Source organism: Buceros rhinoceros, unplaced genomic scaffold, assembly GCF_000710305.1.
Source record: "Buceros rhinoceros silvestris isolate BGI_N320 unplaced genomic scaffold, ASM71030v1 scaffold3748, whole genome shotgun sequence".
Taxonomy (NCBI): Eukaryota; Metazoa; Chordata; class Aves; order Bucerotiformes; family Bucerotidae; genus Buceros; species Buceros rhinoceros.
In genome coordinates, this window is record NW_010428476.1 from 53968 (window position 1) to 66710 (window position 12743).

Genomic DNA, 12743 nt, shown 5'->3' on the forward strand with positions numbered 1-12743 from the left:
CTTTCCTTTTTTTTTTTTTTTTTTTTTTTTTTTTTTACAGGTGGTCTCCCAGAGAAGAAGTTTGAGGTAGACAAACGAGCCATGAATCTCGGGGATTTTAATGATATGATGAGAAAGGATCGATCTGGGTTCCGTCCACCTAATTCCAAAGACCTGGGAACCACAGATAGCGGGCCTTATTTTGAGAAGGTGAGAGAATTATCTTTAGATAGATTAATATCAACCTCTGTGTTAAAGGTCCTAGTTTTTACCCTGCTCCTCTGGAGGTGCTAAAACTTCAGTAATCTTGGACAAACTCAGTAATAAAAGGTGTGGGGGAGTTACGATTGTAGAATGAATGTGTATATAAAACAGGTGTCAGATGTGCATAGACAAACTAAATTACCTGGGGAGAATGAGACTTTATTCTAGAACAGACTGCTCTTAATATTGACAGAATAATGCCTGTGGGTTTTTTGGGGAGTGTAAACTACTAGTAGCAACAAAATTCATTGTAGGTTTCATCACAGTGATTCTTTTGGCTACTGACTAGAGTCATCTACTGTAAAAGAATTGGTTTAGATCTGAGTAAACATAAGTAATCACAGTCTTCCAAATCTTTTCTGCTTTCATGTTTGTCATTTATTAGAAACACCCTTTCTAAATTCTGCAGCTCTTTCTGCTGTATGTCCATGTACCATTAGCTTCTGTATGACATATGTTTCTCTGTGACATCTGTTGTATGTTATGGTAGTGTTTCTTTCATATTCTTGCCTATTTTAAATAGAAACTTTCACTATTGTTATCAGTCATTAATTGTTTCACATTGCGAATGGGAAAATGTCCAGCAGATTCAGAATGTTTTAGGGTTTTTTAAATACAGTTTTAAGTTTATCACATGTAAAATGGAAAAAATTTGGTTTCAAAATTCTGAAGGTGTGTTACTGTCGATGAATTTTCTTTTTTTTAACTCCTCCATTTTGGTATAACAGGCCAAAAAACCCCATTTTTGTCAGCTCCCTCTGGTGGCCTAATTGATAAATACCACTATCAAATCTAGTGCATTCCTGGCAAATTACATTTATAGGTGTGTGCTATCATTAGGAATTCATTCAAGATTTGTTTGTTTCTGTAGTGGTCGTAGCCACTGTCAGAAACAAAGCTCATGAGAGTTCCAAATGTATTTCTAAGAAGCACCCTTAAGGAATTTATTGGTTATCTCCTTGAACCAAAATCATAATTGTCAAGTGATTATTTGAGTCAGAAGATTAGTCCTTGTAATTGCTATTACTATTATTAACTTTGCTTCTTCCTAGTCACTCACCATCCCTCTTTCTCTCCTCTTGCATTCTGTTGCTTCACTAACCAACTCCTGCTGTTGGCTAACTGCTGCTTCAGCTGACTTTGCCTTTCTCCAATCAAGACGGGTGCCTTGGGGATGAGGCTCCCTGCTCCCCCTTCTCCCCTTCTCCCAGCTACAAGCTGTCTCCCTCTGGTTCCACATTATCCAACGTCGGCCTTGGGGCAATCGGCTCAGGGCTCAGTCCCCAAAACTTCGCTGCTAGACAAGTAAGCAGGCCACCTTATAAGATGCATTGTTGTAAGGCTGCAACCTGGGCTTAATCCTGGTTAGCTGGTTGCTTCCATTTGTTTTCCTGCTAAATAAATTGGTATTGTTAATGGAAATGGCAGCTCTATCAGGCCATTAAGAATCAATGCTCTTTGGTTCCTATCAACAAAATGTATTCCATCTGTTTCAGTTGGCCTCTTACTTCCTGAATCACAGTGCAGCAGCAGATAGATGTGCTTTTCAGAAGCGATGAAGTTAGCTGCAACCTTTATATTTTAACTGCTGTTTTAAAACCCAGCTAGACGATGTTGATTTGCCCCACCACCCCCCAACACTGAATTTTTCCACACTCCACCTGATGACCTTGTATGTAGAAATGTGCCTTTAAAAATTTGCAATACTTACGCATTGTGCGTGTTCCCTCTCCCTCTACACAGTCCAAGGAAAGGATTGATTTAGCAGGCTTTAAAAACTCTTGAAGGAGCAATATTTTCATTCTGAATACAGGGAAATGGTGGGGGAGAAATGAAGTGGGGTAACGGCAGTTTGGAAGAATTTCTGGCTATTATGTTTAGCATTATGCTGGAAGAAAATGTTGCAGGAATACTAGGAAATGAAAGACTAGGTTATGTAGTCACATGCCTAACATGATGGTGTTTCTTTGTGTTGTCTTTCTGTTTCTATGTGACACAATCAGTGTTGAACATCAGATTGAGTTCAAAATTGCAGGCATGGTCTTGAATTTGATGGGCAGAACTTAGTTGAGCTTTAAGGAGGATTGAAAGCGTAGCTGCAGCTTCAAGCCTCTCAAAAATTTTAGTTTAGTTGACCCCAGTCAGGTTTTTTCAGAATAATAACTCTTGTCTCTTGGGGTTTTTTGTTTGTCATACTAAGCACGTAGGAGGATATGTTGAGTTGCTTCTGAAAGAGAAGATAGATTAAAGTGAAACATGATGCAGGTGAATGAGGCAATCCATAGTGCTACCAGCATAGAAGCAGGATGAGAGACTTCTGTTTTAGCAAAAGGATAGTGAAGGATGCGCAGTATTCTGGTAGAAGGGAGGCAGAGTTTACAAAATCGTGGTGTATAAGGGAAGGAAGGGCTTTGGAGAAGGCCTACCCAATCTCCATTTGGAAGAATGATGAGTTTGAGTAGAGCAGTGATAGCATGGTGAAAAACAGAGAATGATGGCTGAGGGATGGAAAATGTGCAGGTTATCTGAGGATTATAACCCTCCTATGTACAGCAGAAGATGGGAAGTTCTGAGGGTCTTGAAAATGACAGGGCAGAATCATGGCACATGAAGGACCTTTTGGAGTATAAGCAACAGCATGGGACTGTTAGTGCAGGAAACTCTCCATAATATTTCCTGTGGCTTTTGTTGAAAGACACTACAAATAAAGACAGTCCACTCGGAGGCAAAAATAGTGAAACACAATAATGAATTTTCTTTGGTAATTTTTGTGCAGTAGGGTTTATTATTACAGAAGTTGCTTATAAAACAGTAAATATTTCTCATTTTAAAAACTCGAACAGCAAGTATTCTTGTGTTAGAAAATAATTCAGTGGGAGAAGAAAACCCCAAACGTTTTCTCACTAGAAGATTTTACTGCTTTTCAATTTATTGGGGGGAAAAAAAGGAAAAGAAAAACATCCCAAACCAGAATACTGAAGTTTTCACATCAGAAGGAATATTTTAAATACTATTTTTAATACTAATTTCAGTTAGTGAAAGGCCTGCAGAGGAAGTAATAGACTTACGAGTGACATCTCAACAAGCTACTCAGAAAAAGTCCCTGACTTTTCTAAATGATGGCCCAAAATTCTTGTTGACACAGTTTTCCCAAACTTTTAAGCCAATAGAATGGTTTTTTGATCATGTTGTTTGTACTCCAAGTTTCTATTTCCCAACATGTAAAGTGCAAAATATAAATATTAGCTTTGTCACGTGCTTTGGAGTAAGTGGATAAACATGAGTCTTCAATGTAGAGGAGAAAGAGCCAGCATCTCAAGAACATAGTACGGCAGTTTTAACCCAGGTAGAATATTAACTGATATAGGGCAAGCATCTCAGTAATTCTAAGGGTACTTGGTTTAAGTCAGTATTTGCCTCGTTGTTGATGTGTAGTTAATAGCATAGAAATCAATTCTCCTGAAAGATTCATCTTCTCACTACTGCTTTAATTTTATAGGGTGGCAATCATGGTTTGTTTGGAAACAGCACAGCACAATCGAGGGGCGTGCACACACCAGTGCAGCCACTAAATCCTTCCCCCAATATCCGGGCGCAAGTGCCTCCCCAATTTCTTTCTCCCCAGGTAAGGAATTTATAGTAATTGGTTACTTGTAAAAGTAGAGCTAGAGCCTTCAGAACACACCATTGAGATTACTTACACATCTATCTGAGTCTTGACTTGATACTAAGAAATCAAAAACTTAGATGAGATTAAAAAATTAAAACTCAGTGCAGAAGGATTAGCCTTCTTTCTTATTCCAAGGCAGTTGATGGTAAATGCTCACTATAAGTATTTTAAACCTCCAAGTGGATTCACAAATCCTGTGTCTTACATAGGCTTTTGCAAAGTATTTTAAAAACAACAACAAAAAAAGTGAAAGCTGACAGGTTTTTCTGAAGTGTGACAGGTTGTTTAGTTTCTTTCAAGCAGTCTTGTTCTGCGCTTCTTGCTCCCCAACCCGCCCGCCCCCGAAAGAGAGGCCTAATGAAGGGCTGTACATTGCATTTACATGGCAGAGCTCTAAGACCTCAGGGTCTCCAAATGCACAAGTTTACCTTTTGCTTGGGACTTTGTGAAGACTTCTTGGAGATTCTCTTGAATTCTACTTGTGTAAATCTCAAATGGAGGGAGAAGTGGGGGGATTCCACCTACTCTTGTCTTTTACTATAGCTTATTCAGCATACAAAGAGATTAACACTTTCTGTGAGGCACTGTTTCTTTGCTCCAGTGACTGCCTGAATGCCTTTCTTTTCCCTTGTCAAGCAGTACGTTTTTAATGTGATAATGCAGTACTGTGATTACTGGTTAGCTGGGTATATATCAGCATTTTAATTTAGTGCAGTCTCTAGCAACCGACTGGTTGGGGGAGGAACCTTTGTGTGTGTGTCTGCATCTGCCCATGTAATACTGTATATTGTCAATCAAGTGAGGTACTCACTCTGCTCAAGTCATAGATTGTGCATATTTAAATGTAATGTGTTAATAAATCTGTAATGTCTTTCCCGGAACAGCATGTAAGATTGGTGTCATATCTGTTCCTTTAAAGAAATACTTCTGCTTCATCACTGTTTCTCGTAGCAGTTCATTTCTTGAGGATATGTAACTGGTTTCCATGCAGGTTTCGGCCTCTATGCTCAAACAGTTTCCCAACAGTGGCTTGAATCCTGGTCTTTTCAATATGGGCCCCCAGCTTTCTCCACAACAGATTGCCATGCTGAGCCAGCTTCCCCAGATTCCCCAATTTCAATTAGTAAGTAGCTAGTAATCTTGTGAGACTGACTGTTTATGAATTGTTTGAAAGAGTTTTATTGTTATGTTTATTCTAATTCTGTTTTGTTCTATGGATCTTGTGTTAATTTTTGTACAAGTACTCCGTAGTTGTGTACAGGAGAATGCAGCCTGGTTAGAGGGCAGCAGACCAGCTAAACAGACTTGTGTAATTACTGTGGGTGTTGCAGTGGGTTAGTAATTCTAAGCAATGTCTTTGTACTGAAAGCAGTTGTTTGTTGATTTTCTTTAGACTCTTGGTGGTAATAAAGCATGTACTAGTAATACTGTTGCACGATGTTAAATTAGAAACAAATGAAGGATATAGTGTTCTTCTGATGCAGCCATTGTAATTTTAATTGAGTGTGTGGAATGAGAAATAGTTTACCTAATTTCTGAGCAAAGCATCTGCTAGTGACTAGCTCTTGGCAGTTGTATTTCACTTGGTAAGCTCTGTATTTTCGCTCTTAACCACCTTCACTTATCTTGTAGGCATGTCAGCTCCTCCTTCAGCAGCAGCAGCAGCAACAGCTGTTACAGAGCCAGAGGAAGTTATCTCAAGCTGTGCGACAACAGCAGGAGCAACAGGTGTGACACTGTTTTTGTCAGTCATATGAAGTATAAAGTGTGCTGGGAAAATGCAGTCTGCAGCAAAGAGGACGCTCACTCTGCTCTCTTTAGTTTGCACTTTGTTCAGGCTGCTCTTTTCAGAGAGCAAGGTTCTTTGGATCCCTTTCACTGTTTTTTCATGTTTACTGGAATTCCGTGTTACAGTATAGGACAATCATCTCCATTTTTTTTCCTTTCGTTTGCAGATTGCTCGTATGATGAGTGCCCTCCAGCAGCAGCAGCCGAGGCAGCCTGGCATGAAGCATTCACCATCCCACCCTGTTGGGCCTAAGCCGCATTTAGACAGCATGGTACCCAATCCTTTGAATGTGGGTCTCTCAGATTTACAGACCAAAGGGCAAATACCTGGATACGGTTCAGGTAAGTGCTCTGTGAAAAGAGGTTTGCTGCATTTCCTGTAGTTACCACGTTAATGCAGTAATTGTGCTACCATATAATGTGGTAATTCTGGTACCATATTAGCTAGTTATGTTTGGTCCAAAAATGAGTAATTTATGTGTAAGTATTAGAGCAAAGGTTATGACAACTGTCAACTCTTCCTCAAATTGGATTATTTATCTGTACATGGGAGGAAGACAAACCTAATAACAAAGCATATCTTGGTGGCATACTGACCTAACAAGCTTACTTGGAAGTTGCCTCTTGAACATTACATTTGCTGCTCTTGATTTTTTTTTTTTTTCTTTCCCCTTTCTTAGCATAATGACTCTCTATTTGAGGATTCTTAAACCGAAAAGAGTGAATGATGGAGGAGTTCTGTTTGTTTTACAGGCTTTGGCTCAAGTGGCATGGATTATGGCATGGTGGGAGGGAAAGATGCTGGAACAGAATCCCGCTTTAAGCAGTGGACTATGATGGAAGGGCTGTCCTCTGTGGCTTCACAAGATGCCAATATTCACAAAAATGGTGAGAATGGGACTGGCTGTTTCGGGAATTCCCTTGCAGTATCATCATGCCAGAGGTGAAAATAGCTCAGATAAAATTGTGCTTCAAGTTAGTGAATATCTTACCTCACCGCTATGTGTCTTTAAAATTTTTTTTTGTTTATTTTAATATACCATCCTCATAAAGATCTCAACCTTTTCTGAGTGTGAATGTATCTTTTTAATGGTTCAGGTGCAATAGTGCCCCCTGGAAAGGCTCGTGGAGGATCGCCCTACAACCAGTTCGACATAATACAGGGCGACCCGCTAAGTGGCCACACAGGCCCTGCTGGTGATAGTTGGTTACCTGCCAAATCTCCACCAACAAACAAGATCGGAAGCAAATCCAGCAACGCCAGCTGGCCTCCAGGTATTACATAAGGGCAGGGGTTATGTACTAGCTTTAGAGCAGACATGCTGGGACCTCTCCTCACCATAATTTTTAAATAACCACAGCAAGGAAAGTATTTGCTTGGCCTGTCTTGTTTCTTAAATTTCTTCCATGTTAGATTAGAACTTAAATGTTATATTTCCAGTAAAAAATTGCTGAGCTCAATATGAACTAACTGCTTAATCGCCTGAGTAGTCTTTGGTTTTTGCTAGGTGAACTCGTTATCTTCTGTAGTTTGGTGACTTTACCCTTAGAAAATTTTTCGTGAGAGCACTTGTTCATAGTACACAATACCAGCTCCCTCCTCTTGTATTGATTCCTTATTTGCATGTTGTTAGGCTGATGTGGAATGTACAAGTTCTGACTGTTAGCGTGAAATCAGAAAACAAGAGATGTGAAAAACTGGGGGGTTTTGTTACGGCGGAAACAGGATTTTATTGTCTTGACCTTTTGTATTTTATGTAGCGTGAACTCTTCTGGCAATTATGATTCATTGTGGACCACAAGGGGAGGTTTTTTGCCAGCAGCATTGGTATAATACGTATAAAACACATCTGCTACACTGTTGTGGTTCACCTTTGCTCACGTCATGTAAAAGATAGAAGAATGTTGCTATATTTCAGTATGGCTCAGCAATCTTGTGGCTTGAGTAGAAGTTCCTTTTGGATACAGGCAGTAGCACATTCTTTAAGTCTTCTAGAGTTTCACAGGCAGAATTTTATCTTTCCTCTAGAAAACCCAAGTGTCTAGGAAAAATGCATGTGTGTTTGAAAACTCACACGCAATTTTCTGTATAAAACATTCATTAAACAGAGTGGTGTCTTTGAAGTTGCGTGGATTAATCACCAGTGCTGTTTTAGCAAATAGTGGCTGCTGTGAATTTTTTTTTCTCTTCCTGGAAGACTCTTACATTCCAGGAAGACATTACTAACTGCAAATCTTGTGTATCCCCTCAAGCGTAAAAAGTAAAGGCACAGGTGCATCTCTAGGGTAAACCAGTAGCACAGGCCTTGCATCAGAAAGCTGAGGAACCTGTATGACAGATATGACTGCAGGAAACCTACAAAAAGCAGTCAAATCTTTTTATGTTGGAACCTCTCAGTGTCCTAACTCTAGCAAGAAGATGTTTTCTGGTGAGCTATGGAAGTTAAAGATTTAGTTTTCAAGAACATACGCACACCCGTAATATTTCACACCACTGACCACTCTCTGAATGTGAATATGTATTGCATTACATTTGTCAGCCTGGTTGTTAAGTACTGAGCTTCTTGAGCTCTAGTTACTGCTTATAATGCCAGAAACCCCCCAAATTCAAATTTTTTTCAGGACCTCTCTCATAGACTCGTTATTACTGAACTTGTTTCCATTCCGCTATATAATACTGACAAACATAGTACTGCTTGGAGTGTTTGGAGAGGTATGGGAGGACCAGCTCTGCCGTGTTTCTAGGTTTTGGAGCAGCCACTGGCTCTAGAAGGATTCTTGGTACAGAAGGCTGTTACAGAAGTGAGAAGCTGAAAGCTACTCTTTGCCCCTCATTGATAATCATAGAGCTTCATATCGTGAACGTAAACTCTCACTGGGATTATCAGTACCATCCCTAATTTCTTGTGTAAATGAGTAGCTCGAGACTGTGACTGCAGACATCAGGTAGCAGATTATGGATTTCAGCATGTGGCTTTTATGCAGTTATTGTTGTATTACTAGCCTTCTCTTAGGAGGTCCATAGACAGTAATCTTTTGGTACAAGTGTTACTGTCCCATAACCATCAGCCGCTCAAGGTGTCTCATAGCCTCTCTAGCTTACGACTTCCTTGAGAAGGAAAATTTAGCTGAAATCATGAATCACCTTAACAACACCTCTGATGAAGAGTAAATGATTTTATTCTGTAGGTCCTTTTTCTCTGCAAGTTTGTAGATGAGGCCCGCAATCAGTTCATGACATGGCGATACAATTTTTCTTCCTAGTGCTGGAAAACAACTTGTTAACAAAAATGAGTTTACAAGAGAAGATCTCTTGAAATGGGTGCGTTTTTCCTTTGAATTAATTTAGTGGTCACTCAGCATTCACCCTGACTATACCATTCACATTCTCCTCCTAAATGCCATGTGCTGCAGAAATTCTGCCATTCAAGAGGGAAGTATTGTTCAGCACAAAGATAAATGAAGGGTGCCCAGTCAAACTGGTATCACAGCTGGAGATGAGAGCAAGTTTTGCTGCCTCTCACAGACTTGCATACATAGGTAATACTAGACTATGATTTTCCCATTCAAGAGCAGTTCAGTCATGTGCTCCAGGTGAACCAGCCTGGATGTGTCTATCGTGGTTTTTCTAATACTCTTATGTTTGAACTTTTGGGGAGGCCCTTTCAAATACCAGTGGAGAAATACACTTCATGTTTTCTTTACCATCTAAAAATAAAAGAGCAAGTCTGTAGGGAGAGATGGCAAATGTGCATGAGAGTAACTGTTGATTCCAAAAGATAGTTTGGAAATACGCCAGAGTTCAAGGAAAACTCTTCTCCAGACCAGGATTATAGTGATGAGTGAATGTGTTTATATACAATACACCTGAGCTTTGGAGCCTTGGTTGAATATTCCTTAACTTTTTGATGAGGGGTTACTATGCACTTTGGACTTATCCTTTTGGTTGGTTGGTTTGTTTTCCAGACAAATTCTAATTTCGAAGTCCTAACCTGTGTTCGTGGATTTTTTTTTTTATCTCAGAACAGAGATGATCTTATGACTAGACCTAATAGCTACATTGCTTGTTTCTTAAGCATAAGGTGGTCCTGTTTGTCAGAGGATTGCAGTATTTTGGCAGCAGCTGAGCAAATTCCTTCCTTGATACAGTGCTGATTGTTAGAAATGTTGGTATCTGGTATCCTAGATTATTTTGGGGCATTAATAAAGATGGGAAGATGTGACTGAGATTTACAAAATCTTGAAGGCGGTGAGCAAGGTAGATGCAGAACTGTAGTTTTGTGAATCCCGGAGCGCTAGAACCATGGTGCAAATGCTGGACTGAAAAGGGAATAAATTTTTAAATAGATGATAATTGGGTTGGTTGGTGTTTGTTTTCCAATGGGAGTGGTGAACTTTTGGAATGTGTTTCTTTTAGAGCTTCTGTAGACAGATGGTACTGGCTAGTTGAAACAGTGATTGGATAAATGGATGGCAAAACAGTTTCACAAGCAGGTGCTAGCAGATAGAGGATATTTCTGACATCCTAGAAAGAAGGACTGTGGATGCTGGGAGATTGAGGGCAATAGCCTACAGGTAGAGGGCAGGTTTGTGTTCTGTCCCTAAATGTTATCTCTTCTACCACTGTTAGAATACTGGGCTAGATGGACCACAGTTCTGACCCAGTGGGTTATTTTTTATATTTTCTCTGAGATTCTCCTGCCAGTGCATTATCACAGTCTGATACTGCCCTTCCTGTGGTAGTTGTTTAAACCAGTAGTATCATGGTTTTTTTCTGCATTTGTCTGTGCAAATCATAGCCTTGACCTTGCTTCTTCATTACGAAAGTGACTGAAATTAATCCTTCCTTGCCAGAATAACCCTGCATGGTTTCATTCCATTCATTTTATTCATCCTTTTCATCTTGGATCCTATTTTCAATCACACTCAAATATTCTGCCTTTAATTATTTCAAAACTTCAGGTTGAGAATAAAGGTATCATTCCTTTCCTGGAGTTGCATCTGCAAGGGATGAATCTGCCACCTTGGCACTCTTTTCACATTTATCCAAATTGGTAAATAGTATATGAACCTTCTTTACTTGTTTTTATGTTCGACGGTTTTACTTATCACTGCTTCCAAAATTGACCACAGTGCTTTATTCATTGATTTCCTACTCAGGGACGGAACCAAGTTACTGATCTTCCTTACAGTAACTGGAGTTCTTGTATGTTCATACTTTACAAACACTCATCCTCTTGTCTTGATCTGGCATGCCTGGAGCTATAGTTGAAAGGAAACTAAAGTTTGATAAGTATATTCCACCTCATTGTGAAGCATGAAGAATGTCACTGAGTATATACATTGCATTTACCTCAGGTCTTCTCACCTCAGCATTACCTCAGTACTGATACGTAATGTATAGAGTGTGTACCTACAGTGTGCAGTGTCAAAAGTGTACAAACTCTTAAGGTAGGTAGCCTTTCCTTGAGAAAGGTATGTGTGCAGACTCTAATCTTCTAATATATGATCTAATCTTCTAAATTGTAAAAACATAAAATTCGTTAAGAAAGAATAAAACTATTGAAGCCTTGTCTGAATGAAGTAAAGCAGAAATAGTCAAAGGAATACCATATGTACTTGCACCATTTTTTTTTGTAGTGTAGGCTTGTATTCAAACACCAGAGATAGTGCCATGGGAGGGAAATGTGAAATAGATTTTAATTAAGAAAAGTCTGATTTTTTCCTGAAGAACAATGTAGAAGACTATTCTTTACCCTCCTAAAATACCTTTAACAATTATTTCCAGTAAATGGCATTTCCCTGTTCGCATCTAATTCCTTTTTCTCTTCTGTCACAGAGTTCCAACCAGGAGTGCCATGGAAAGGTATACAAAACATTGACCCTGAATCTGACCCCTATGTGACCCCTGGAAGTGTGCTGGGGGGGACAGCCACATCTCCCATTGTAGATACTGACCACCAACTTCTGCGGGACACCACCACAGGTAAAACAGTGAACGACTGGTATGTGATTATTTATGTCGTTCTGACGTTGAAGAATATTCTGACGTTCTTAACCGTAACAGGGTAACAGTCTACTGCATTTGACTATAGGCAGCAGCCTTTGTGCCTTTACACTGTGGCTGTGAAAGCTTGGCATTTGTACAAATTATGGCTTTCTTGAGGTTTAATAGTATTACAGAAAGTCTCTGGAATTGCCCTACTCATTCTCTGTTCTTTTCACTTTGATAGGGTCTAATTCTTCCCTCAACACCTCGCTGCCTTCACCTGGTGCCTGGCCCTACAGTGCCTCTGACAATTCCTTCACCAATGTTCATAGCACTTCAGGTATGCAGGCTGTAAAACTTAACTGGACAAAGCAGTTTCCACTGATGTACTACTTTCTCGTTCTTGTTCCACTTTGAATATTTGGTCTTTCAGTAATTTCTGAGGAAGTCAGAATTTGAGTGGGTGATCAGATAGAATACTCTGTAGCTGCTTTAAAAACTACTAGGATCCCCTGCCCTTCCTCCCACCCCTGATACAAAGTTCTTAGTTATGCAAGTTAAAGAATAGGGTAGCAGTGAGGAGCAGGTGAAAAGGGCGCATTGGGGACAAGAGGGTAGATGGACGCAGACGCCACATGTTTAATATATCTGCTCCTGTATGCATGAGTTAATGAATTTGAGTAATAAGGTGAGTCATTTTATTAATTTTAACTTAATATTGGAGTGCTGTGAGGGTAACATTTTTGCGTCACCTTTTATAGCGTTGATCATTCCCTGGAACCTAGAGGGAGGGGGAGAGAGAGAGAGACAAACCATTTGAATTTTGAACTTCTTACAAATGTCAGAGTTTTCTCTTGAGACATCGCTGTCTTGATAACTACTTAAAACTGAAGAATTGTGTGTAAAACAGTGAACATAGCTGAGAGCTGCATCTGGTCCAAAATTTGGTTTTTGCATCTTGCTGAATAAAAAAGCTGTGTTCATATGTTATCTCAGCATCTTCACAAAATGTGTTGAAAATCCTGTTTAGCCTTCAAGATGAACAGCATTCCT

At 39.6% G+C, this 12743-nt stretch overlaps 1 protein-coding gene across 3 annotated transcripts in view; it reads left to right on the plus strand.

Moving 5' to 3' along the window:
- The window catches only part of LOC104498845 (trinucleotide repeat-containing gene 6B protein), a 44869-nt gene that overhangs the window by 26745 nt on the left and 5381 nt on the right, over nt 1-12743 (plus strand). For 2 of the 3 annotated variants that reach the window (XM_010142275.1, XM_010142276.1), the window contains 9 exons: nt 41-189; nt 3743-3868; nt 4905-5036; nt 5546-5641; nt 5869-6043; nt 6455-6589; nt 6800-6976; nt 11541-11687; nt 11935-12030. In XM_010142275.1, the coding sequence (XP_010140577.1) occupies nt 41-189; nt 3743-3868; nt 4905-5036; nt 5546-5641; nt 5869-6043; nt 6455-6589; nt 6800-6976; nt 11541-11687; nt 11935-12030 (1233 nt within the window). Of the gene's footprint in view, nt 1-40; nt 190-1377; nt 1549-3742; nt 3869-4904; nt 5037-5545; nt 5642-5868; nt 6044-6454; nt 6590-6799; nt 6977-11540; nt 11688-11934; nt 12031-12743 lie in introns of all 3 variants that reach the window. The other variant, XM_010142274.1, reaches the window with a different exon arrangement.